The sequence below is a fragment of the Vitis riparia genome, chromosome 17, assembly GCF_004353265.1.
Source record: "Vitis riparia cultivar Riparia Gloire de Montpellier isolate 1030 chromosome 17, EGFV_Vit.rip_1.0, whole genome shotgun sequence".
Taxonomy (NCBI): domain Eukaryota; kingdom Viridiplantae; phylum Streptophyta; class Magnoliopsida; order Vitales; family Vitaceae; genus Vitis; species Vitis riparia.
In genome coordinates this window covers 12,610,809-12,631,875 of record NC_048447.1, presented here as the reverse complement: position 1 = coordinate 12,631,875, position 21,067 = coordinate 12,610,809, and the positions used below count along the sequence as shown (strand labels likewise).

General features: G+C 33.3%; 2 protein-coding genes across 2 annotated transcripts; one reads left to right on the top strand and one right to left on the bottom strand.

Annotated features, from left to right (window-relative positions):
* The first annotated feature begins 7,635 nt into the window (after positions 1 to 7,635).
* Positions 7,636 to 15,626, top strand: LOC117904359 (ribulose-5-phosphate-3-epimerase, chloroplastic). Its single transcript, XM_034816935.1, has 10 exons — positions 7,636 to 7,845; positions 9,052 to 9,166; positions 9,454 to 9,594; positions 9,676 to 9,789; positions 11,831 to 11,909; positions 13,844 to 13,953; positions 14,032 to 14,088; positions 14,565 to 14,634; positions 14,736 to 14,816; positions 15,319 to 15,626. The coding sequence occupies exons 1-9, from the start codon at positions 7,733 to 7,735 to the stop codon at positions 14,783 to 14,785; spliced, it is 849 nt and encodes a 282-aa protein (XP_034672826.1). The 5' UTR covers positions 7,636 to 7,732; the 3' UTR covers positions 14,786 to 14,816; positions 15,319 to 15,626.
* An 837-nt stretch (positions 15,627 to 16,463) lies between these two features.
* LOC117904360 (NEP1-interacting protein-like 2) lies at positions 16,464 to 20,897 on the bottom strand. The gene is made up of 5 exons (XM_034816936.1): positions 20,693 to 20,897; positions 19,746 to 19,924; positions 19,275 to 19,358; positions 16,986 to 17,144; positions 16,464 to 16,884 (listed from the first exon to the last, which is right to left on the bottom strand). The coding sequence occupies exons 1-5, from the start codon at positions 20,799 to 20,801 to the stop codon at positions 16,762 to 16,764; spliced, it is 654 nt and encodes a 217-aa protein (XP_034672827.1). The 5' UTR covers positions 20,802 to 20,897; the 3' UTR covers positions 16,464 to 16,761.
* Positions 20,898 to 21,067: the final 170 nt, after the last annotated feature.

Sequence of the window (21,067 nt, the reverse complement as noted above, 5' to 3'; positions counted from 1 at the left end):
GGGTAGATTTGATAATTCTTATGAAGGCCTCATATTTTTATTAGACCAATTTACCCTAAATTTCTCAAATTCATTTACCAATTGAGAAGTACATCTTCTTTCTTGACAATTATAAAGTATAAGTACAATACAAATGCAATATAGTTATAATAAAAAAATATTAATATTACGATACATTACAATATACCAAAATAACAAAATATGGAATTCCAAAATGACAAAATATGAAATTTATTTTTTACTGAACTAACATTTCTAGGTTATCATGTTGTATTCCTATCATAAAGCATCATTGCAAGCCAAAATTATAAAAAGACAAAAAAAAATACATTATTGTAATTTCAATACATGAAGTTGTTGATGGTAATCCAAATGTATAAAAAAAATCTATAAAATTAATTTTTTTATATAAAAATATAAATGTACAATAAAAATACACTACAATTACAATATAAATACAATAACATTACAATACATTATGATAACGTAAAATTTTCAAAATTTCAAATTTTGTATGAAACTGGGCAATTGTGAGTTTTTTTTTTATATAAAAATATAAATGTACAATAAAAATACACTACAATTACAATATAAATACAATAACATTACGATAAGATAAAATTTTTAAAATTTCAAATTTCTTATGAAACTAGGCAGTTGTGGGTTTTTTTGGCATATATATGTCTAATATACAACAAATATTATTCTTTATTATACAAAATATGTCTCAATTTATTACAATTTTGAGTTTTCAACGAAAATTCAAACATGTTCATAAATACCCAAATAAAGTGGTTCCAAACAACCAAGAAACAACTGAGAAAATTTTTTCTTCTTCCATGTCAAATAAGTTTCAACAACAAAACTAAAGTGCAAACATTTTCAATGGAAATCAATAATAATCATATCAAACAACCCGGAAAATAAATTAAAAATAAAAACACATCTTCAATATGACCAAAATAATATAAAAAAATTCAAAATAATAAATTTAAATAACATTTTTATACAAAAAATGTAATTTCTTTCTCAAAACCTCCTTCAATATTTCAGATCTAATATCTTATATCTACATTGTTAAAATTATTAACTTTTCCTTCATTCAATCCGATTTTTAAATTATTTATTTATTTTTCCATAAACTGACGTTTTTTTTTTTGTATTTAAAAAAAAAAAAAACTGACCTTTAATGGATTTCTTGCTAGATTCACACAAAAAAAACAAGTTTTGTGTAAACGGTTGCATATAAAATGACTTGAAGTGCTGGACCTTTTTCCTTTCCCTTTTTCCTTCTACAACACCGACAAGCTCCAGGTAGGTTAAAGAAAACTCTTTTTTATTTTTTATTGCTTTTCACTTTGCTATTACTTTTCACTTATTAAGGGTAGTATTGACATTTAAACAAAATAAGGCATTTGGAGGAATTATCATAATTTTACCCTACCCTTTACAATAATTATCAAATTTACCAACCTTCATTGGTCATATTTTTCCCCAGTCTACCCTTAAGGGTAATTCTCCCTTCATTTTTCAAATTAATTAATATTCTCATCATTAACAAATTGATTGAAATTTATCATTTTTCTTTTAAATTTCTAATTTTTGCTTTAAGTTTTCCACTTTTGAAATTTATATCAAGGTTGTTTAATATTATTTTAAGAGTTTCAATCAAACTACTAACTACTTTTGAAAAGTTTATAATACATATGTTTAAGTTTATTTAAACATAGTATATGTTATAGTTATTATTTTTAAAATTTTTAGTAAAATATGTAATAAAAAAAATTATTTATAATAATATTTTAAGGTTATATTTGGTTAGTGACTTATGTTCACTTCGGATTGCTGGTTGCAACTCACTTACATAAAGTCAGAATTGCTAGTAATAATTGATCAACGATATAACGTTGAATTCGTTCTCAGGTCTTGTATAGAACGTCGATTATATTATAAGAGTTGGTTATGCCCAAAGTCATTATTTTAACCACATGAAGGAAGATGTTGAAAGTGAGGCTACTTATTGAAACGTAGTTGTAACAAGGTAACTATGCTAAAATGATCTTCTAAATTAATACATGATGAATAGAATATGTTATGTTTTGATTATATTTAATTTATAAAATAAATATAAGAAATATAATATATATATATATATATATATATATATATATATATATATTAAATTAATATATATAAGTATTATTTTATAACATATTTTATAAATATTTAATTCTTTTTTTTTAATCATGAATTTAATTTTTTTAATCAATTTTTTGCAAAATAAATACATAAAAATTTGATAAAAACATAAATTTATGGTAAATTGAAGAGGTGGAAGGGTCACGTGCATCTGTCCAATATCTGTCAAACTTAATTTGAGATGTGAGAGTACGCTGTCGGTGAAATGACTCAAATGAGCGGGCCGGTAGGATTTGGACTTGGCGGTTTTGGGTTAAGAATGGGCTCCGTGGGTTGGGCTCCATTCCGTATCCAGCTCTGCGACGTGGGCCCTTTTTTGCACGGTAGCGAAAAATTAAATTGTGAATGGAACAGTTAAATTTCAAATTCATTTATTTAAGTGAAGTACACGTGTATTTAATATATAAATTAAATTGAATTATATTGGGTTGTATTAAATTAAATCCGGATGTTCTAGGTATATGATTATGATCTACTCAACATTATCATGATTTGATTAATAAATACATAGAATTCATACTTACATAAAATATAAATTAATTTATTTTTTAAATAATTTACAAAAATAATAAATTAGTATAACTTATTAATATTAATCATAGATTCTTAAAAAATATAAAATATCTATAATTACGTGAATTAGCAACTAAATATGTATATATATGCAATTTTGCAGTTTTGCTAATTATGGAAATAAAACAAAGCAAATGAAAGTACAATTAATGGGGAATATACAATAGGAAAGTGTGAATATTAGAAAATCAAATAAGAGAATAAATGGTAATAGGAGAATCTGCTAGAGAATTATGACAAGTCTATATTTTCAGGACAAGTTTATATTCTTAATACTCCTTCAAGATGGCATGTGAAGATTATGAACACCCATTTTGACAATGAAATCATAGAACTATTGCAAAAGCTTTTGTAGAAATATTAGCCAATTGTTGTTTGGAGCAAACATAGTTAGTACGAACTATTCCCTGCTAGATCATTTTATGAACCACATGACAATCTATCTCAATGTGTTTGGTACGCTCATAAAAGATTAGGTTTGCTACAATATGTTAGGCGACTTTGTTGTCAAAATAAAGATGAGTTGGTTATGGGTGATGAATTTCAAGATCCTTTAATAAGTGTCATAGTCGACTAACTTCATAACAGGTTGTTGCCATTGCCCTATACTCTACTTTAACGGAAAAACAAGAAATGGTTGATTGCTTCTTTAATTTCCATGAAATAGGATAGCTTCCAAACAAAACACAATATCCTATGGTCAAATGACGAGAATAAGGACAACTTACCTAATTTGAACCATAGTAGGCATGACATTGTAGTGAGCTAGATGTTGAAAGAAGAATTCCTTAGCTAGGGCAACTCTTTAAATAACGCAAAACCTGTATAACAACAAGATAGCGTGGTTGGCAAGGTTGCCTAGGAAACTAACTAAGAATTTGAACACCATATGCAATGTTTGGTCATGTTACTATGAGATAACACAAACAACCAACCAAACGTCTATAAGATGTTGGATCTGAAATAAGTTCTCCATCATTCTTGCTCAAATGAAGATTTTGCTCCATTTGAGTTGTTGAAGAATGTGTGCTAAGGAGACCAAACTCTTCAGGTAACTCAAGGAAATATTTTTGTTGGCTTAGACAGATACCAATTTTGATTAAGCAATTTTTATACCAAGGAAATGTTTTAGAATACCAAGATCTCACACTTTGAAATGACTATAAAGAGTCACTTTTTAAGTTATGAATTTCCTCAAGATTTTCACCTGCAATAATAAGGTCATCGACATACACAAGGATTATAGCAAGAGAGTTGTTGGTTGTCTTTGTAAACATGGAATAATCCGCCTTTGATTGTTGATAACTGACTCCAACAATTTTGTAGAAAGCTTGGCAAACTATTAACGGGAAATTTGTTGAGACCATAGAGGGACTTTTGAAGTTTACAAATTACATTGTCAGTACCATAAAGTTGAAAACCTTGTGGAAGTTGCATGCAAACCTCCTCATTCAAATCTCCATGAAGAAAATCATTGCTAATGTCGAGTTGATGAAGGTGTCAATTTTTAATAGTTGCAATAGCTAGCAAACATCCTATTGTTGTGAGTTTAGCTACTAGTGCAAAGGTTTCTTAATAATAAAGTCTTTCTCGCCAATTATACCATTTCACAACTAATCGAGTCTTGTAGTGCTCAATAGTGCCATCTAGTTGGTACTTGATTTTATAGACTCATTTGCAACCAATGACTTATTTCTCAAGTGGTAGTGGCATAAGCTTCCAAGTTTGATTAGATTCCAAAGCTTTAATTTTCTTTGCTATGACCTTTCTTGAGTTAACATCAAGCATTGCTTATTTGAATGTCTTTGGTTCCTAGCTAGAAGATATGGAAACTAAAAAAGAACGATGTGTTTGAGAGAATTTTTCATAAGATAAGAAATTTTATAGTAGATGAGAGGTACTTATAGGATTGGAAGAAGACTTTGGTATCGACAAATCACATGTGGCCAATTGATAATAATAGTATTTGAGATAAGAAGGAGGACAAGACTCATGACTTTCATGTTTAATAGAAGAATTTAAAGTTGAAATGTAATGTGAAAACAACTTGAAACGATTGTACCTAGGGTGTCCAAAACGTTGATGCCATAAATTATGATCTAAGGAAGACACAACTTGAGAACATCCGAGATTAGTTGTTGGCAAGAGAAAAAGATAGAAGTCATCATGTAATCTACCTACTTCGATCATATTCTTCGAGAATGGGTCCTATATATGACATGAATAAGAAAGAAAGGTTATAAGACGTTTCACATCATGCATTAGTTTAACAATAGAAATCAAATTAAAATGGAAGCTTGGAACGTAGAGGACATTTTTCAAAATAATATTAGGTGTCAACCAAACATCACCAATATGAGTAATTGAAACGTTTTCTCAATTTGAAAGCTTAAGTATTTTATAATATGTAGATTTTACTTGGGAGAAAAAGAGGGAGAGCTAACCATTAGATAAGTAATCCTAAAATCAATTATCTAAGAGGTTGAATGAATAGAATGGATGACATTAAGAGCAATACCTGTTAGATTATTTTGAGAGGCATTGTTACCTACAAAATTTGACTTCGCTTAGGTACCAATTAATGCCAAAATCCGTTGGCATTGTTTTGAAGTGAAAGAGAAATTTTGTGTCATCGAAAAAGGGGTTGAAATCTAATTTGTAGAAGCCTAGCCTAGTGTGAATTGGTTTGGGCTCTTATATAGCTTGTTACTATGAGGATAGCTATGCAACTTATATCACTTCTCCTTGATGTGTCCCATTCTTCTACAAAAATCACAACTGATTTTAGAATTATTGGAATGATTTTGATAATGATTTTTACCTCCACTACCACTCTTCGTAGCGACTAGTGTAATAGACTTCATTGTAGGACATTAACTTCATTGTAGGACATGAAATAACCATACCACTTTGTCATTCTTCTTGAAGAAGTAATGAGAAAACCTAACTCACTATTAGAATATAATTCATCAATAATATTTGACCATGCATAGTTATGCAATTTTCATTCAAATCCATCAAGAATTGCATGGTGCGATCTCTATCTCTATACCTTTCCAAAGTCTAGTTAGAATCACAAGTGTAAGGAAGTATAATAGATTAAACATTCAATTCATCCCACAACTCTTTCAACTTTGAATAATAAATTGTGATAGAATCTTGACCTTGTGATATAAAGTTAATATTTTGTTTGAGTTCAAAGATTCAGGAGCCTAACACCTAAGAAAACCTTTCCTTCAGATCCAACCAGAGGTCTCTAACTACTTCTACATAAATGGCATCGCTTTCAAGTTATGGGATAATAACATTCATGATCAAGGAGGCTACCATGTCATCGTATTGCTTCCAATCCTCATAATCTGCATTTTTTGTGACAACTTTGAGATTGCTCCATTAATAAGCCTAGACATGTTTTTCGCATAAGAGCCTTCAACATGGCCTTGCTCCACATAGTATAGTTGTCTCCATTCAACAAACAAGACATTAAAACAATCCCTGAATTATCCAAGGGATGAATAACATAAAGGTTTTTCTTCTTAGTTTGATCCCCTACTGCAAATAGGTGTCAAAACGAAATAACTTGTTTCAATATATGAGAAAAAAATGTCTTAAAAACAATATGGATACTCCAATACAATGACAAAGTTTAGAAAGTGGAAAAGAAGAAAAAAAGCTCTCACTTATATTTCTAAATATATATATATATATATATAAATATAAAAGTTTTGCTAATTATGGAAATAATGTTAGAATAACTATGGACTCGCATATATTAATAATTTTTTATGATTAAGTTATCTATACATATTCAATTTATATTTATTAAGTATGGGTCGCCTTGTGTGTAGAGCCCAAGTCTCATGTGTCTTACATGATGGGCTTAAGACACATGTGACCCAACAATCCAATGGATATGGTCCCTAAGACATAAAGGAAATTAATAAAAGGTAAAAGTAAATTGATTTTTGGTGTCTTTTAAGTTTTATTTTCTGAAAATACAAAACATTCCCTCTCCTGCCTCCTATCACTAGAGAGAAAACAGAAATATGGTTTCCTCCTCTATTGCCTAACCATACTTCTTCAAGACCGACAATAGATTCAGGTTTGTCTATATTCTCTAATCTAATTGACATATTTTCTTTATATGATTTAACATGAGATTTCTGGTTTTGGGTTGACAGTGAAGTTTACAACAAATAAAACAAAGGAAAGTGTGAATATATAAAAGGAAGGTATGAAAATTAGAAAATTAAATTAGAGAATTAAAGGTAATAAGAGAATATGCTAGTAGAGAATTATGACAAATCTATATTTGTAATATTTAAAAACAAAAAATATAATTAATTTTTATATAAAATACATAAATTCTTAAAGATTTATATTAAAAATGCAATGATTTTTAAAATTTGATCTTAAATTTAAAATGTTTTTTTTTTTAAATAACAAATAAAAATACTTGAGAAAACAAATTTTTAAAAAAATTGTCAAATTGATTTTGTGTTTATTTATTTTATTTTCTGCACTCTTATTCAAACTTTTCTCAAATCCAAATTAATATTTGGGAATATCCGAAAAGGATTCCTCAAAATCTTGATATCAAATTTTGGGTAGAAAATATGAAAAGAAAGGTGAGTAAATTCCCAGAGTGGGGTTTTGTCTAAAGGCAGAACTGCAGAAGCATCCAAACAAACAGTTGTGGCCTCTCTCTCTCCAAAGTCAGAAATGGAGAGAGGTCCAACCATTCCTGATAAGCAAAAGCCCCACCAATAATCAAATGAGACACGTGTCATACACACAAAATTTCCTGGATTTTTCCTTATTTTTGAATCTTACCAATACCAACTATGCTGAAGGATTGGTGAGCGGAGAAGAGGAATACACAACAAACTCTCTCGTCACCTAACCGTTAAAGCTTCTTCAGAACGAGTGGGAGAGAAAGAGAGACAGGGGCAGAGAGAGAATGGCGACTGCTTCATTGGGTTCGTCTACTCTTCAGTCCCAAATCAATGGATTTGGTGTTAATAAGCTTCAAAGATCTTCTCTCTTTCAACCCACTTCCTTCACCTTTTCAAGGTATGGTTGTTTAATTACCTTGGGTTTTGTTTGGTTGACTAAAAACATGAGGAAAAAGCAAAGAGAATTTTGAATTTTGTGGTTTTATGTTGTTTTGGTTTCCTAAATGGAACCGATGGAATTGTGTCAGGAACAATTGAGCTAAGGTTTTGTGTTTTCTCAGGCCCCAAATGGTGAAAAATCTAAGATTCAAAATTTTGATTGGAAAACCTTCCTACTCTCTCTCTCTTAGTTTACATTCCCAGGCAACCAAACAGACCTAGGCAACCAAACAGAGGATTAGAATTCATTTGTTCTAAATTTTTAATGAGGAACTCTTTAATTACTTGTATGTTATTGGTACAAATGATTGTGAAATTTATTGTTTTTGATTGGTTTTTTGGTTTATGATTGTTAAGATTTTAGTTTCATTTTTAGTGTGAAAATGAGGAATGAATGACAAGGTTTGGGAAACTAAAGATTTTTGAAATTGGCAATTTTGGCTCTCTAAGAAACTTCAAAGTGGATGCGTTAATACTTTTGGTGGTTCCGGGTACAGAGGGGAGAACCAACACCTGCTTGAGTGGGAATAATATATGCTGAGCCTGGGGGGCATTTAGCTCTATATCTTCACTCTTCTAATATGTCGACCTAGAGAGTGTGTTTGTAAGTGTTTTTACTCGAAGTGGTTTTAGAGCCCATTTGGTAGTAATTCTAGGAAGCGTTTTTAATATTTTTAATACTTGAAAATTTTTATCATTTAAGTGTTAGAAATGCTAGAAACGCTTTCTAGAATCACTCCTAAACGCACTTTTAGTGGGAGTGTTTTGAAGTGTTTTTAGGAGAATCACCTGTTAAGTGTTTCTCTAGAAAAACTACAAGCGATTTTTCAACACTATAAGTGATTTTTCAGATTTTTAAAAGTGTTTCCTAAATTTTTTCAAACATTTAATTTTTTTTTTCAAAAACATTTTTAGGTTAAAAGCGCTTTCTAAAATCACGGCCAAACGAATTCTTACTGGTTGGTTTATATTTAATTCATGCACAAATTTAGTATAGCAAAAGTAGCACCTGACAAACTCTCTTTTATGTTAATGGTCAATTCATGCTTAATTTAGCACTTTTCTTAGCATCCCGGGCAATAATTTTTGTGCATGATTTGAATCTGTTCTGAAGACCATACATTCAATTTTTGATTTGTTTCATTTTGTATTGACTGAATTCCAGGAGAAAATTTAGTAGTGCAGTGAAGGCCTCAGCTCGGGTTGATAAGTTCTCAAAAAGTGACATCATTGTTTCTCCATCTATTCTGTCTGCTAATTTTGCAAAGTTGGGAGAACAGGTTCTATTTTATTTTTGTGATCATGCTGCCACAAATGCTACTTCCATATCTTTCTTCCCTTGTGCTGAAGGGATCATATATCCATTTGACCCAATTTTGATTTTTTTTTTCTCTTCTTCTGCATTAGTTTGTTGTAATTTTCATAATGTTTACTAACTTCTATGGGAAGTCCAACAATTTTAGTTACAACTCTTCAATCAAATCTTTTTTTTTTTTTCATGATTTCTAAGGCATCTCGTTTTTGTTTTTCATGCAAAGTTCAGAGTTTGATTTTGCATTTTATCTAGGTAAAAGCAGTGGAGTTGGCAGGTTGTGATTGGATTCATGTTGATGTAATGGATGGTCGCTTTGTTCCAAATATAACAATTGGACCTCTCATTGTTGATGCCTTGCGCCCTGTGACAGATCTTCCATTGGACGTGCATTTGGTATTCTTCCTTTTGCTTCTTGTTCATGTTTATTGGGCTTGTATTATAATATTTTCACTAATGTGAATTGAAACACTGCAGATGATAGTGGAACCCGAGCAGCGAGTTCCAGATTTTATCAAGGCTGGAGCTGACATAGTCAGTGTCCATTGTGAGCAATCTTCCACCATCCATTTGCATCGCACAATTAATCAAGTAAGAATTTTTATTTTTTTTTCCTATTCTTGTGATTACACGCTATTGGAATCCCAGTTCATTTGGCTAGAAGATGTCAGATTTTGTTTGTAATATCCATGTTCTCAGAAAAGAAGAAAAAAAAAAAAACATTCCGTAGAACCATAAAAAGCCTTCCCTTCTCTATTCAAGAATGAGCATGCTATATTCACCAAGACACGGTGCACAAATGATATTCATTTTGTAAGATCATATGCCATAATATCAAAGTCTGTCATAGAAGCAGTTGGAAATCATTTCTTAAATAAGTGAAATAATTGTCTTCCCAAGGGTGCTCCAGTAAAAGATGTCCCAGATGGGCCTTCTAGAAATGCTTGAACCTAATGTTCAATCTGATGTCAGGCATACTACCCTGGTGTAGACAGGATACCCTGTAAAACATACACTTCCTTTTAGATTATCAGGGACTTGGTATACAAGATGCAACCACAGGCCTTTTCCTTAGAAACCAGTGAAAAAAGAGAAAATTATTTAAACTAAGTTGTTATTAAAACAAAGTTCATGTGTGGAACTAAAGAGAGAGTGATTGTGAATGGAGGATAACAATGGAAAAAATCTTTCATTTTGAATGTCAGTTTGCCTTACATTCAAAGAAGATTAATGGAAAGTGTGAAGATTCCACAACATAACGATGCAAGTTTCAAATTGACAACATAAACTCTGTTTGCTGGAGTCATAGCCCCTGCAAGAAGTTTTAGTATATAGAGGAGTTGGTCCTCATTGGTGCTCCTATGTTAAAACTACTTTGTTACTATTCAGATAAAATAATTCAAGTCAAACTTCGGTTACCCAAAGCCATCCTAACATGATGGTGAAGTACTCTTGAGAGGTGGAGTAGGTCTGCAGGTCCAATTCATATGCTTGACAAAAAGGAAAGCCAAAGTGCATGTACAATGATTTCATCTAATACTTGTTTGATTGCTAAAAATGTGAAGAAATATGATGATTTGGAATCTAATAATCATGTTGGATCTGAACATTTTCCAAAAGATTCTAAATTTGCTTTTCCTTTTTCTATCTGTCTCAGAAACTACAGGAGGCATGATTAATTTTCAGTTAATATTCTTATTGATCAAGTGTAACCGCCTTATTGGCATATTGCTAGTGCTTGCCTTGGATATTCAATCTTGGTTTGATTTCAAGGTCTTTCTAGGATGTTAGATATGGTTTCATTGCCTGCATTCTCGTTTCTATGTATTCCTTTTCACTGTAAAAGGGTAGTGATAAGTTTGAGGTCATTATCATATTTTTTGTAAATGGGGTACCTTCCTAATGAAGGTACAAACATAACCCTGTTCAATTTTGATTATGGTTATATGAATAAAGTAATGGGGATAGTCATGCCTAAATTACTGCTTGGGTCCTGGCTTCTGTATTACTTCTTTCTTCTCCTTTTCTTGGGGTTTATCATCTGATTTGATCTATTAAACATCCATGTAAAGAGAGTATGCTGTAGAAAAACTACCAGTAAAGAATACATAGGTAGCCACCCATAACTCATGGGCCATTGACCATTGTGTCAGCATGATTGGAGGTTCACTTTAACTGTTTGAATATAATGAAGCCATTAACCCCCACAAGTTGAACTTGTCCTTCACTGCACGATCATTTCTCCATTGATTTTGCTATATCCTAGCTATTTTGGATTAGCTACATAGATTATGTATCTTGGCTGCAATCTGTTTCAATCTATACCTGCAAATTGACACTTCTCTTGCTGCACTTTATGTTAAAAAATGTTATCAGGATGCTTGGAAGGTGTATTTTAGAGCATAAAAGCTTGTGTGGAATTGTTTACAATAAGAGGGTATTCAATTTGAAAATAGGATTTCAGTTGGTAACGGTTTTTGTTGGTTTATTTTTCCTCTAAATGCTGTTTCTTATGTGGCTGTGTTTCATCTTTGATCTGCTTGTTTTCATGTCAGAAAATTACTCTCTGTTTCAACAGTATGAACTAGTTGATATCTTCTTTGACTACTCTGTACCTTTTCTTATGACTCAGATTAAGAGCCTGGGAGCTAAAGCTGGAGTTGTTCTAAACCCTGCTACACCACTAAGTACAATAGAATATGTCCTTGATGGTGAGATCTTTGTTTGTTTTTGAGGGGATTACTTAAACCTAAAGTTCTTTAAAATTAACATCTGAGAGGGAATTGTATGTTGAGGTTATTTTCCTTTGGTACTACAATCCATATCAGGGTTCATGTGTTGCTATGCATCTGACTTCATGTCTAATAGTGGATGTAGTAAAGAAAAAAACTCCTATCATGGGTACCTTGGGGTAACAGCAATGAATATCATGCAAGCTGCTTGCTAGTTAAGTCAAGGAGAACAGGTATTTGAAAGTCAATTGAAGAACAAATGAGTGAATAATATTCTAGTACTTCAAAAAATTAATTCTTACTACATGGTAATCTATTACAAAGGGACACATATTGGGCTAGTAACAAAGGTGAGACAACACTCATTTTTTTTGGAGATACTAAAGATAAAATTGGCTTGTGCCATATTGCTCTGATTTTCAATTAAAATATTCTGCTAACAAAGATGCTTCCATGTTAAGTGCAAGTGCTTTAGATAGATCGGTAATTACAGGTTGAAATTCCTATATATTCCTCCCAATTCAGGTCTTTCAAAATCCCTCTTTGGATCACTTGCCTATTTGAGATCAAGATTGTTTAAAAACACATAGAGGCGAAGGTAAGTGGTTTAAGGTTGTGGATGGATGAAAATGAATCAACCCTGGCTTTCAAATTATGGTTGGCTTGATCAATTTTTGCAATAGAAGATCATAGAGAGTGAATGGGTAGCATTTTTTTTTTAGATAGGTCTTTTTGTGCTCTACTTTGTGATCAATCCAACCTTAATTATTATCAATCCATCTTTAGAATTGAGAATGGATAGTGTGATACATGTATTTATCTATCCAGATCAAAAGTTGATTGATCTACATAAAAATTTCTTTTAAAACTTTTTGGTTGAATATCAACCATTGGATTGATCTCAACCTTTGCTATTTAAACCCAAATTTTTATTTTAGGGTTCAAGGGAAACACAACAGCTGTCATACCACTCCCATTGTGCTCCTCTTTCTTTCCAAATGGAAAGTGTTTGTTTCCCAAGAAAGCCCACCCTGTTTTGAGCTATAAAATTGTTTTTCATTGGGCATTTTTGCAAAATATGGGTTGTTTCATTTGGTTCCTTCATCCGTACGCTCATTATAGTTTTGGATTGGGGTAAAACTTATTTTCTTCTTGATTGGGCTTTAAGAATTGGCTGAGATCAAGCTTCTTATTGACTCCAAGTGCATTCTTGAAGAAGAAAATATGTAAATGAAGTTAGAAAGTGCTAGTCAAGTAGTTTGAGAGAGGATTGGTGGACTTGAGCTAAGTAAATCTTTGTACTCAGTTGTTTTTCTTTATAGTGGAATCGCTTGTAGGCCTGTGGTTTTTTATCTGAAGAGAGTTTCCATGGTAAATTCTGGTGTCATCACCTCTCTCATTTTGTTTTTTCATTTGATTATTTTTATTAGCCTTTATTTGCTTGTGATTTTTACATTCTTATAATTAGTTAATTGGTTGAGGATATGAGCAGAATTTGATCAGTTGTGCTACGGAAAGTTTTGAAATAATTTCTGTTTTGGCCATAGAATTGATGGATATTTGGGTACGTGATGGGTGTTGTTGAAAGTTTATATAAATCTTGATTGGGGAGTGTTGGTTCATATGCATATGAATTGCATTGTTTAATTTGGATAGTGTTGGTGCATCCATTTTTGTATGTGGTTTTGATTGTTCATTTAAAATCTTGAAACAGAAAAACAAGAAAGAATCAGGGGAGTGATAGCCATTCTTTGGGAATCATCTCAAACTTGTAAAAACACCTATTTACCCCTCTAGGTGTAATCCATAGCTGAGATTCATCCACATTAAGCATTGTCATGTTGTAACTAGTTTGGAATCACTTAGCCAGACGGATTAAAACTGACAAGATGATCTTCTTTGCATGTGAACAGCGGTTGATCTGGTATTGATTATGTCTGTAAATCCTGGGTTTGGTGGGCAGAGCTTTATTGAGAGCCAAGTAAAGAAAATCTCAGACTTGAGAAGAATATGTGCAGAGAAGGTATAATTTCCCAGCTATATTTCCTTTTCTCATGAACTCAAAAGAAAGTGACTCTTTGTGTTCTAAACCTTTCTGCAGGGAGTGAATCCATGGATTGAAGTGGATGGAGGGGTTGGCCCAGCAAATGCATACAAGGTAGCTGAATCAGAACCATATGATCTTTCTCTAGTGAAGATCTGGCATATATAGAATGATGCTATAGGGCCATGTTCTTGTGCCCATCCAAAAATAGTTGGAATTGGACTTGGTTCTCCTTTGGGGTTTGGATTTGACCTCAATACATATTTCCACAAATTTTTTAAGGCAAAATGAATCTTCTTTGATGTTAATTTTTCATGGAACACTATTCCTACCGAAAGAGAGTTGAATGCTGACCTTCCCTTTTCTTTCTCATTAAAGCATATAGCATCTTCAGTTTTATCATTTTTCGTTTGCAACATTTAAAAGAAAAGGGAAAATAGAAAAAACACACCATTTAAGTCATCAGAACTCAATAATAATGCAAAAAAGTGCATGCATCTGATGCCTTTATGATATCTGTTTATGTGCTGCATGCGTTTTCCTATATATGTTGAGCAAAAAAATTATCTCATTTTTCTCAATATTGGCAGGTTATTGAGGCTGGAGCCAATGCTTTAGTTGCGGGTTCTGCTGTTTTTGGAGCTAAAGACTATGCTGAAGGCATGGATTCAGTGAACCTCTATGAATCTGAAAGAGATGTTTCATTTTTTATACACAAATGAATGTTTTTTGACATTTTTTTTCGTTGAACTGCCTTGCAGCTATAAAAGGAATTAAAACCAGCAAGAGGCCTGTTGCAGTTGCAGTATGAGTCTCAACTCCAAATGATTTGATCCAAGTTGGTATGTGGTTCCTGCATTCTGCATTCCCACATATGCTATTTTCTCACATATATTAGTATTATGTGATGTAATGCTAGATGTGATGTGAAAATCTTCCTTACCATGAGACAATTTTATTATTTTTATCATCTTATCCCAAGTTGCAATATGGCATGATCCTGATAACATTCAGATTTTAAGAACAAGGTGCATTGAAACTTTGATCATCAATTTTCTTGTATTTTTAGTACTTTATAGTGAACTGCATATGAAAAGTAAGGACTCTGGCAACTTCAATGACATATTTGCAGTCATACAAGCATCATGAATGCCAAAATGGCCCATTTCACCATAATTACATTAATTATTTTCATCAAGGTTCTACTCCATCCAACTGATAGACATACATATGAATTTCTACAAATATCTTTCACCATGCATGAAATACTTGTGACTTGATGTTTCTGTTGATGTTCTGATAAGTTTTTCCATGTGAATTGAGCATGATTCTCTGTTTTGACAGGTAACATGCCCAAGTAGAGAGCAGCATATTGATATCTTCATGTATTGTCAGATGTCCTGGTACTTTCTGGTTGATTTATCTGGTCTTGGAGATGGAACAATAAGACAAAAGACAAGTTCCCTGCAAGAGTGCAGCTAAGGAGAACTTGTGAGCCATAACCTGCATAGGACTTTAATAATTCAAACTTATATCGGCGCCCTTCCTTGTAACAAATCATTAGTTCCATGGATGTCCATTTTAATGAAGCGTTTTATATGTATGTGTTAAAAGCGTGAAAGAACAAAAAAAATAAAATGTTTCTCCTACAATTCAAATTGCTTGCTAAAAAATTCATGTGTCAAATACATTTCCATGAATGTCCATTCAAATTGCTTGCTAATTCATGTGTCAAATACATTGGAAAACCCTTTCAAAGTAGAAGGTTTGAACTTTCTCTTTATCACAAGTGGCGCCAAAAAATTGGAGCAGGGGGACCGCTTAGACAAGCCTGGGGAGAGTAATGACCACTTAACTTATTGAATTCTCTACTCGGAATGCCTCCGCTAAAAGCTGGAAACTGAAAATGAAAAGAAAAATTAATTGGTTTGACAGGTTTCCAAGAGGCAATTTGTTGCCTTGTACATTCACTCAGCATAAAAAACACACAATGGTGGAACACCAATACATCAGCTTCCAAGAAGATGTTCACCTTTTGGCCTGATGGCATTACATTACAGTGCTTCCCAAGAGACCTGAGTGACAGAGGCTTGACATTCAATCTAGCTCATCTTGTATAGAGAAAGTTGGCAGAGTCTGATGCAGTTATTGTATTCCGAAAAACCAAAACAAAAATGAGACCACTTCAATCCTATGGTTCCAGAGGTCTTAATAGGTGTGCTTTACCTTCATATAGGAGTTTCTGGGGCAAATCTTGGAAAAGGAATGGAATCCAAATATGTTGAATTTATAAACTACATTTCCTTGAGCACTGGGTTTTATGCCTACAGAGCTAATCTGCTGTTAATTATAGACATTTCTTGCCAGGGAAAGCGCAATAGCTCCCCCTGACCCATCTTCAACCACCAACCATCCACACCATCACCCTAAAGGAATATTTTCTTGAGCTATAGCAACTCATGAGCTACCAGGAAATCAAGTAAATATTCTGTACAGTCATCAGGGGCATTGTCCTAAATAAAATACATCAAACCATATTTTTAGATTATTATGTATATGATACATAAAGGATACAAGCTTCTGCTACTCAATTGCCTCACAAAAACTGTCTTGCAAAGTGGGGGAAAACAGACCTGATTATTTCTTCAATGCACAGATTTGACGGGACCTCCAGCGATCTGGGGACATCATATAGCAAAATAAATACATATAAATTACATATACATGGATTAATGACTTTGATCTCAATGATCCTTTCTGTACAAGAAAAATAAAGCCTAAGCACACTCAAACATTGCGCCTGCACACAGGGCACGTGCCATGTCTTATAAGCCACTTGTCCACACATGCCAAGTGAAATGTGTGATGGCACCAAGGCAAGCTTCTTGCAATTTCCCCAACTTCAATATCCTGTCAATTACACATTAGAGCTACTTAGCAAAATGGATGGATATAAGGAACTACTTAAATGGTAAATATAAGGTCCATATCTTCCCTAAGACAATAATGACCTGCAAACATATTGTGCAGCAGTTGCTCTGTGCTGCCTTAATTTCATCCAAGATTACATGGCATGGTAGTTTCTTCAGTGAGTCCCCTGACAAACCTCTGGATGCAACTTCACCATAGACATCATACATCTCATCATAGCTTAAGTTACCAATGCTAACCTGCCCATCCAATGCAAATTTATTAAACCTTCAAACCATTACTATAGGTTTCAATATTTTTATGGAGCTTTTCAACTACTACACTTACAAGCAGAGACAAATCAGGAACTTGAATAAAAGAAGCAACATGCACTTTTGAATTTTTGAATTTTTTTTAAAGTAATTTTTGCTATGCATGGTGTTGCATTTTTGTGTAGGAAGAAGGGGGTGATGAATGCATTATTTCCTCACTAAGACTTTTGTGAGATATCCAATTTGAGGGGTTCAATTCAGTATTTTTATGGTTACCATTCAAATAATATAACTATTAGCAGTTGGGATTTAAAATTTTGCTATTGTTGTCTCACAAGGACCTTTCATGATCATATAGGAAGCCTATCTCCCTATCCCACACTCTAGGGCTGGCACCATACCTGCATCTACCCCTGCTATTAATGAGCATTTGTCAAAAACAACACTTGGAGCAGAGTGCAAAGTGCAAACCAATGATCCATAGAACATATATTGATATGCATGATGGATAAGTGGACAAACATTTTTCTTATCAGCAATCAAAATTTTGGAGAAGCGTGGAATGGATGTTCATAGATAAGCAAACATTGGAGTGGACAAACATTTTTCTTATCAGCCATCGAAATTTTGAATAAGCATGGAACGGATGTTCATAGATGAGCAAACATTGGATCGATCATGACGCTATTGAGTATCAAGTATGTCCTAATACAAGATGAATATGCCATGGACAACCATCTTTTTCAAAGCAAGTGACATCCAAAAATTAATTAAAAGCAGTTTCGTCTGTTTTTATTTCAAGCACTATATTGTTATCAACAAATTAGCATTTTTTAAAAAGAAATACTGACGAGTTTCTAAGGCAGCAGACCACTAGTAGCACCCATTATATAAAACAATTTCCTCAATCTCTGTTTTTATATGGTAAACTAAAAAATCTATTAAAAAATTTATTCCCATAAGTACTTCAAAAATTAAAAAGCACTTAGATACTGAGATTCTTAATATTGTGTTTTTCTAACAAAAGCATAGAACCCCTGAACAAGAGGAAAGATGTTTGAGATTCAGGGGGATAAACCAAAGAAATGAGCACAGATTGAAATTTGTATTTCAATTGTTCTTCCAAATTCCTGAAAGGTTGAGCATACAAAAAATGAGTACATATTGAAATTTGTATTTCAATTGCTCTTTCAAATTCCTGAAAGGTTGAGCATACAAAAAGGTGATTATTGCTCATCCAACAAAAAATGATGAAGAGATGAAAAGGGCGCAAGCTTGTGCCCTTTCCTGTTCGGCACCTTATAAGCACCTTCTTCTATTATTGTTATTGCTCATACAAACGAAAAATAATGAAGAGATGAAAAGGGCACAAGCTTGCGCCCTTTTCACCTTATATGCATTTCTCTTGCCTATAAAAAATGGAGGTGAACTTGGAAAGTTTAGGTCTTTTTTCCTTTACTTAAGTCTAACTTATTGAACCTTATCTTTGTTATTTGTAGGTCACCACTGTTGACCTAAACTATTATTGCAACTAGTAACCCCTCCATCTTTTTCTTTTTATTTAGTTTTACATTTCCAACATTTGCAACAAGTTCCAATCTGGCTTCCACACTTAATTTTAAGGTGCGAGTGCTGGGGTTGGATGTGACATTTGCAAATCAAAGAATGTGACACCCAAATCATAACATCACCAGGGGCCACCAGCAGGTGCCTTCTAAGTGCACCTTATCGCACATTAGCTCTCCACTTATTTGTCCACCTCTTATGTGAAAAATTTACAATGGGTAAGATACAGCCCTTTCCCCCTTTTTCCACATGGAAGTCATATTCTTTTAATTACTCTTCTATCTCTGCAGCTTCACTTGTGGTCACATGTTTATCAAGGCTTTTGGGAATAAACAGGCAAAAACAAAATTAAAATCTTGGGTTCTAAACAAATGTCCCACAGGAGATTTCTTTAGAAGGATAGTAAGATATGGAATATTTGCATGACAAGCAAGATAGCCACCATAAACATAAACAAAAGGTGAGTCTAACTTTCTATCACACAAATCAACATATATTCAGCTGCACATTATTTTTGTCTAATAGAGATACAGAAAAAGAGAGGGCCAAAACCTGCCATCGGTAAGTAGTTAACACTGCTGGTGTGAACGATTCCTCTACAATTCTCCCACGGAGAAGCTCCTCTATGAAATCTGTCTGGACCAAATGACTGGACAATTAGTCTATGACTAAAGAACTACGTTATGAGCACTATCACGAAAAAGATAAGGAAATTCTACTGAGATCTCATGAGTGAGTGCAGGCATAAAAAACAGGTATTGACTAAATGGACAGTTCAGAAGCCCAAAAATTAGACCGGCCAAGTTTAACAAGATCTTGTTACTTCACAGTTCATTTCGCATGGTTTAGATGTTTGGACTGCAACTATTTTCTGAATACCCACGTTAAAATACCAGATTACCAAAAACCATGCAAAGGTGGATTGGTTCAGTTTTAGCTGGCCAGAAATCATGAACATGCAGAAAGCACAAAATCTACCAAGCAAAACACCAAAACAAAGAGTAATAAAATTGGTGAACTAACAATAGATAAGGAGTTCTGTGAGTTGGATCGGTCTGAACACCAGTAAGCACGGGAAGCCTCCAAAACCTCAACAGACAAAACAGCCCCAGCAATGGCACCAAGTCCAGCTCCACGGAGGACGCCACTGTCAGAAGCTCTACCTGCTATAGCACCAGTGATAGCCCCCGTGAAAGCACCGGCTGCAATTAAATTACAGAATCAGGGATATATGAAACAACCCTGTCATAGTAATGCCATGTAAGACCCATAAAAACTTTATTTTCCGAACACTCCTGTATATGACCCATTTCTTGGTAGTTAGATAACAAGAGCACCCACAATTTCATAAAATGATCCATTGTTGCAAGGGTCCACCACTAATACCATACCCGTCAAAACCACTAAACTGCAATGACATCAGATTGCATCCGGCCAAGTTAACTACATTACATTCATCAAGCATGTACAAAATTTGAATGAAAAGGAGATATGCAATTGCAAAAGATAACCTTTTCTTTTTACATCTCTCGTAATTTATTTCTTATGAATTCAAAAGTTGATTTTTTTTTTTTTGTTTTGATAGGTAACTTCAAAAATTGATATTAAATGACTCTTATTTCAGATTTTAACCATTGTCCAGATTAAGTCTTCCCTGACATGAAATTTCATTTCAAAGGACAAACCTTAAGAGCTTCCATTCTTTAACTAACCTACGCCCTCTGATCATATCATCCTCCAAAAAAAATAAAACATAAAAACTCAACCATGAAAAGGATGTCATTATTTCTCAAAATTCAATCCAAAAATTTCCATAATTTGCTACCAATATCCACCATTTTTCCAATTATATTTTCTCCTCTGGATTTACCTGAAGACATCCCCCAAAACCCAAGAACAAAATCGCTCGACTCCAACGACCATAATTAACAAAAGAGAAAACAAGATTGAATCAATGGAAGTAACATTACCGAGAGCAAAAACACCGGTGAGAGCGCCGGAAAGGGCGCCAGCGATCAATCTGGGAATATAATGATAAACCCTAATCTCACCTCCTTCTTCAAAACCCCCATGTTCCATACCCGCCAAACACGATCGAACCCGCTAGGCCGGGCTCCAACCACAAGCCTCGGAGGAACGGACCACGGGCATCTACACGAGGGGAAACCCTAGTTTGCTTTTTGATCATTCCAATTTCGAATGCCGTCAATCTTATATTTTGCTTTTCATGTGCATATCCCAAATACAAAAGGTGAATTTTATTCCACACCACCATTCATTTTCCTACCCCATTTTTAATAATAATAAAAAATACAAATAAAAATTTTAAACTCCAAGAGGCCACC

Bases quoted from the DNA above. Each gene is read 5' to 3' on its own strand.
- LOC117904359 (XM_034816935.1), top strand. From the start codon at position 7,733: ATGGCGACTGCTTCATTGGGTTCGTCTACTCTTCAGTCCCAAATCAAT. The intron at 11,910-13,843 runs GTGAGATCTTTG...GCATGTGAACAG, and splicing joins AATAGAATATGTCCTTGATG to CGGTTGATCTGGTATTGATT. The intron at 13,954-14,031 runs GTATAATTTCCC...ACCTTTCTGCAG, and splicing joins GAAGAATATGTGCAGAGAAG to GGAGTGAATCCATGGATTGA.
- LOC117904360 (XM_034816936.1), bottom strand. From the start codon at position 20,801: ATGGAACATGGGGGTTTTGAAGAAGGAGGTGAGATTAGGGTTTATCAT. The intron at 19,925-20,692 runs GTAATGTTACTT...ATTTAATTGCAG, and splicing joins CACCGGTGTTTTTGCTCTCG to CCGGTGCTTTCACGGGGGCT. The intron at 16,885-16,985 runs GTCATTATTGTC...TGTAATTGACAG, and splicing joins GCTGCACAATATGTTTGCAG to GATATTGAAGTTGGGGAAAT.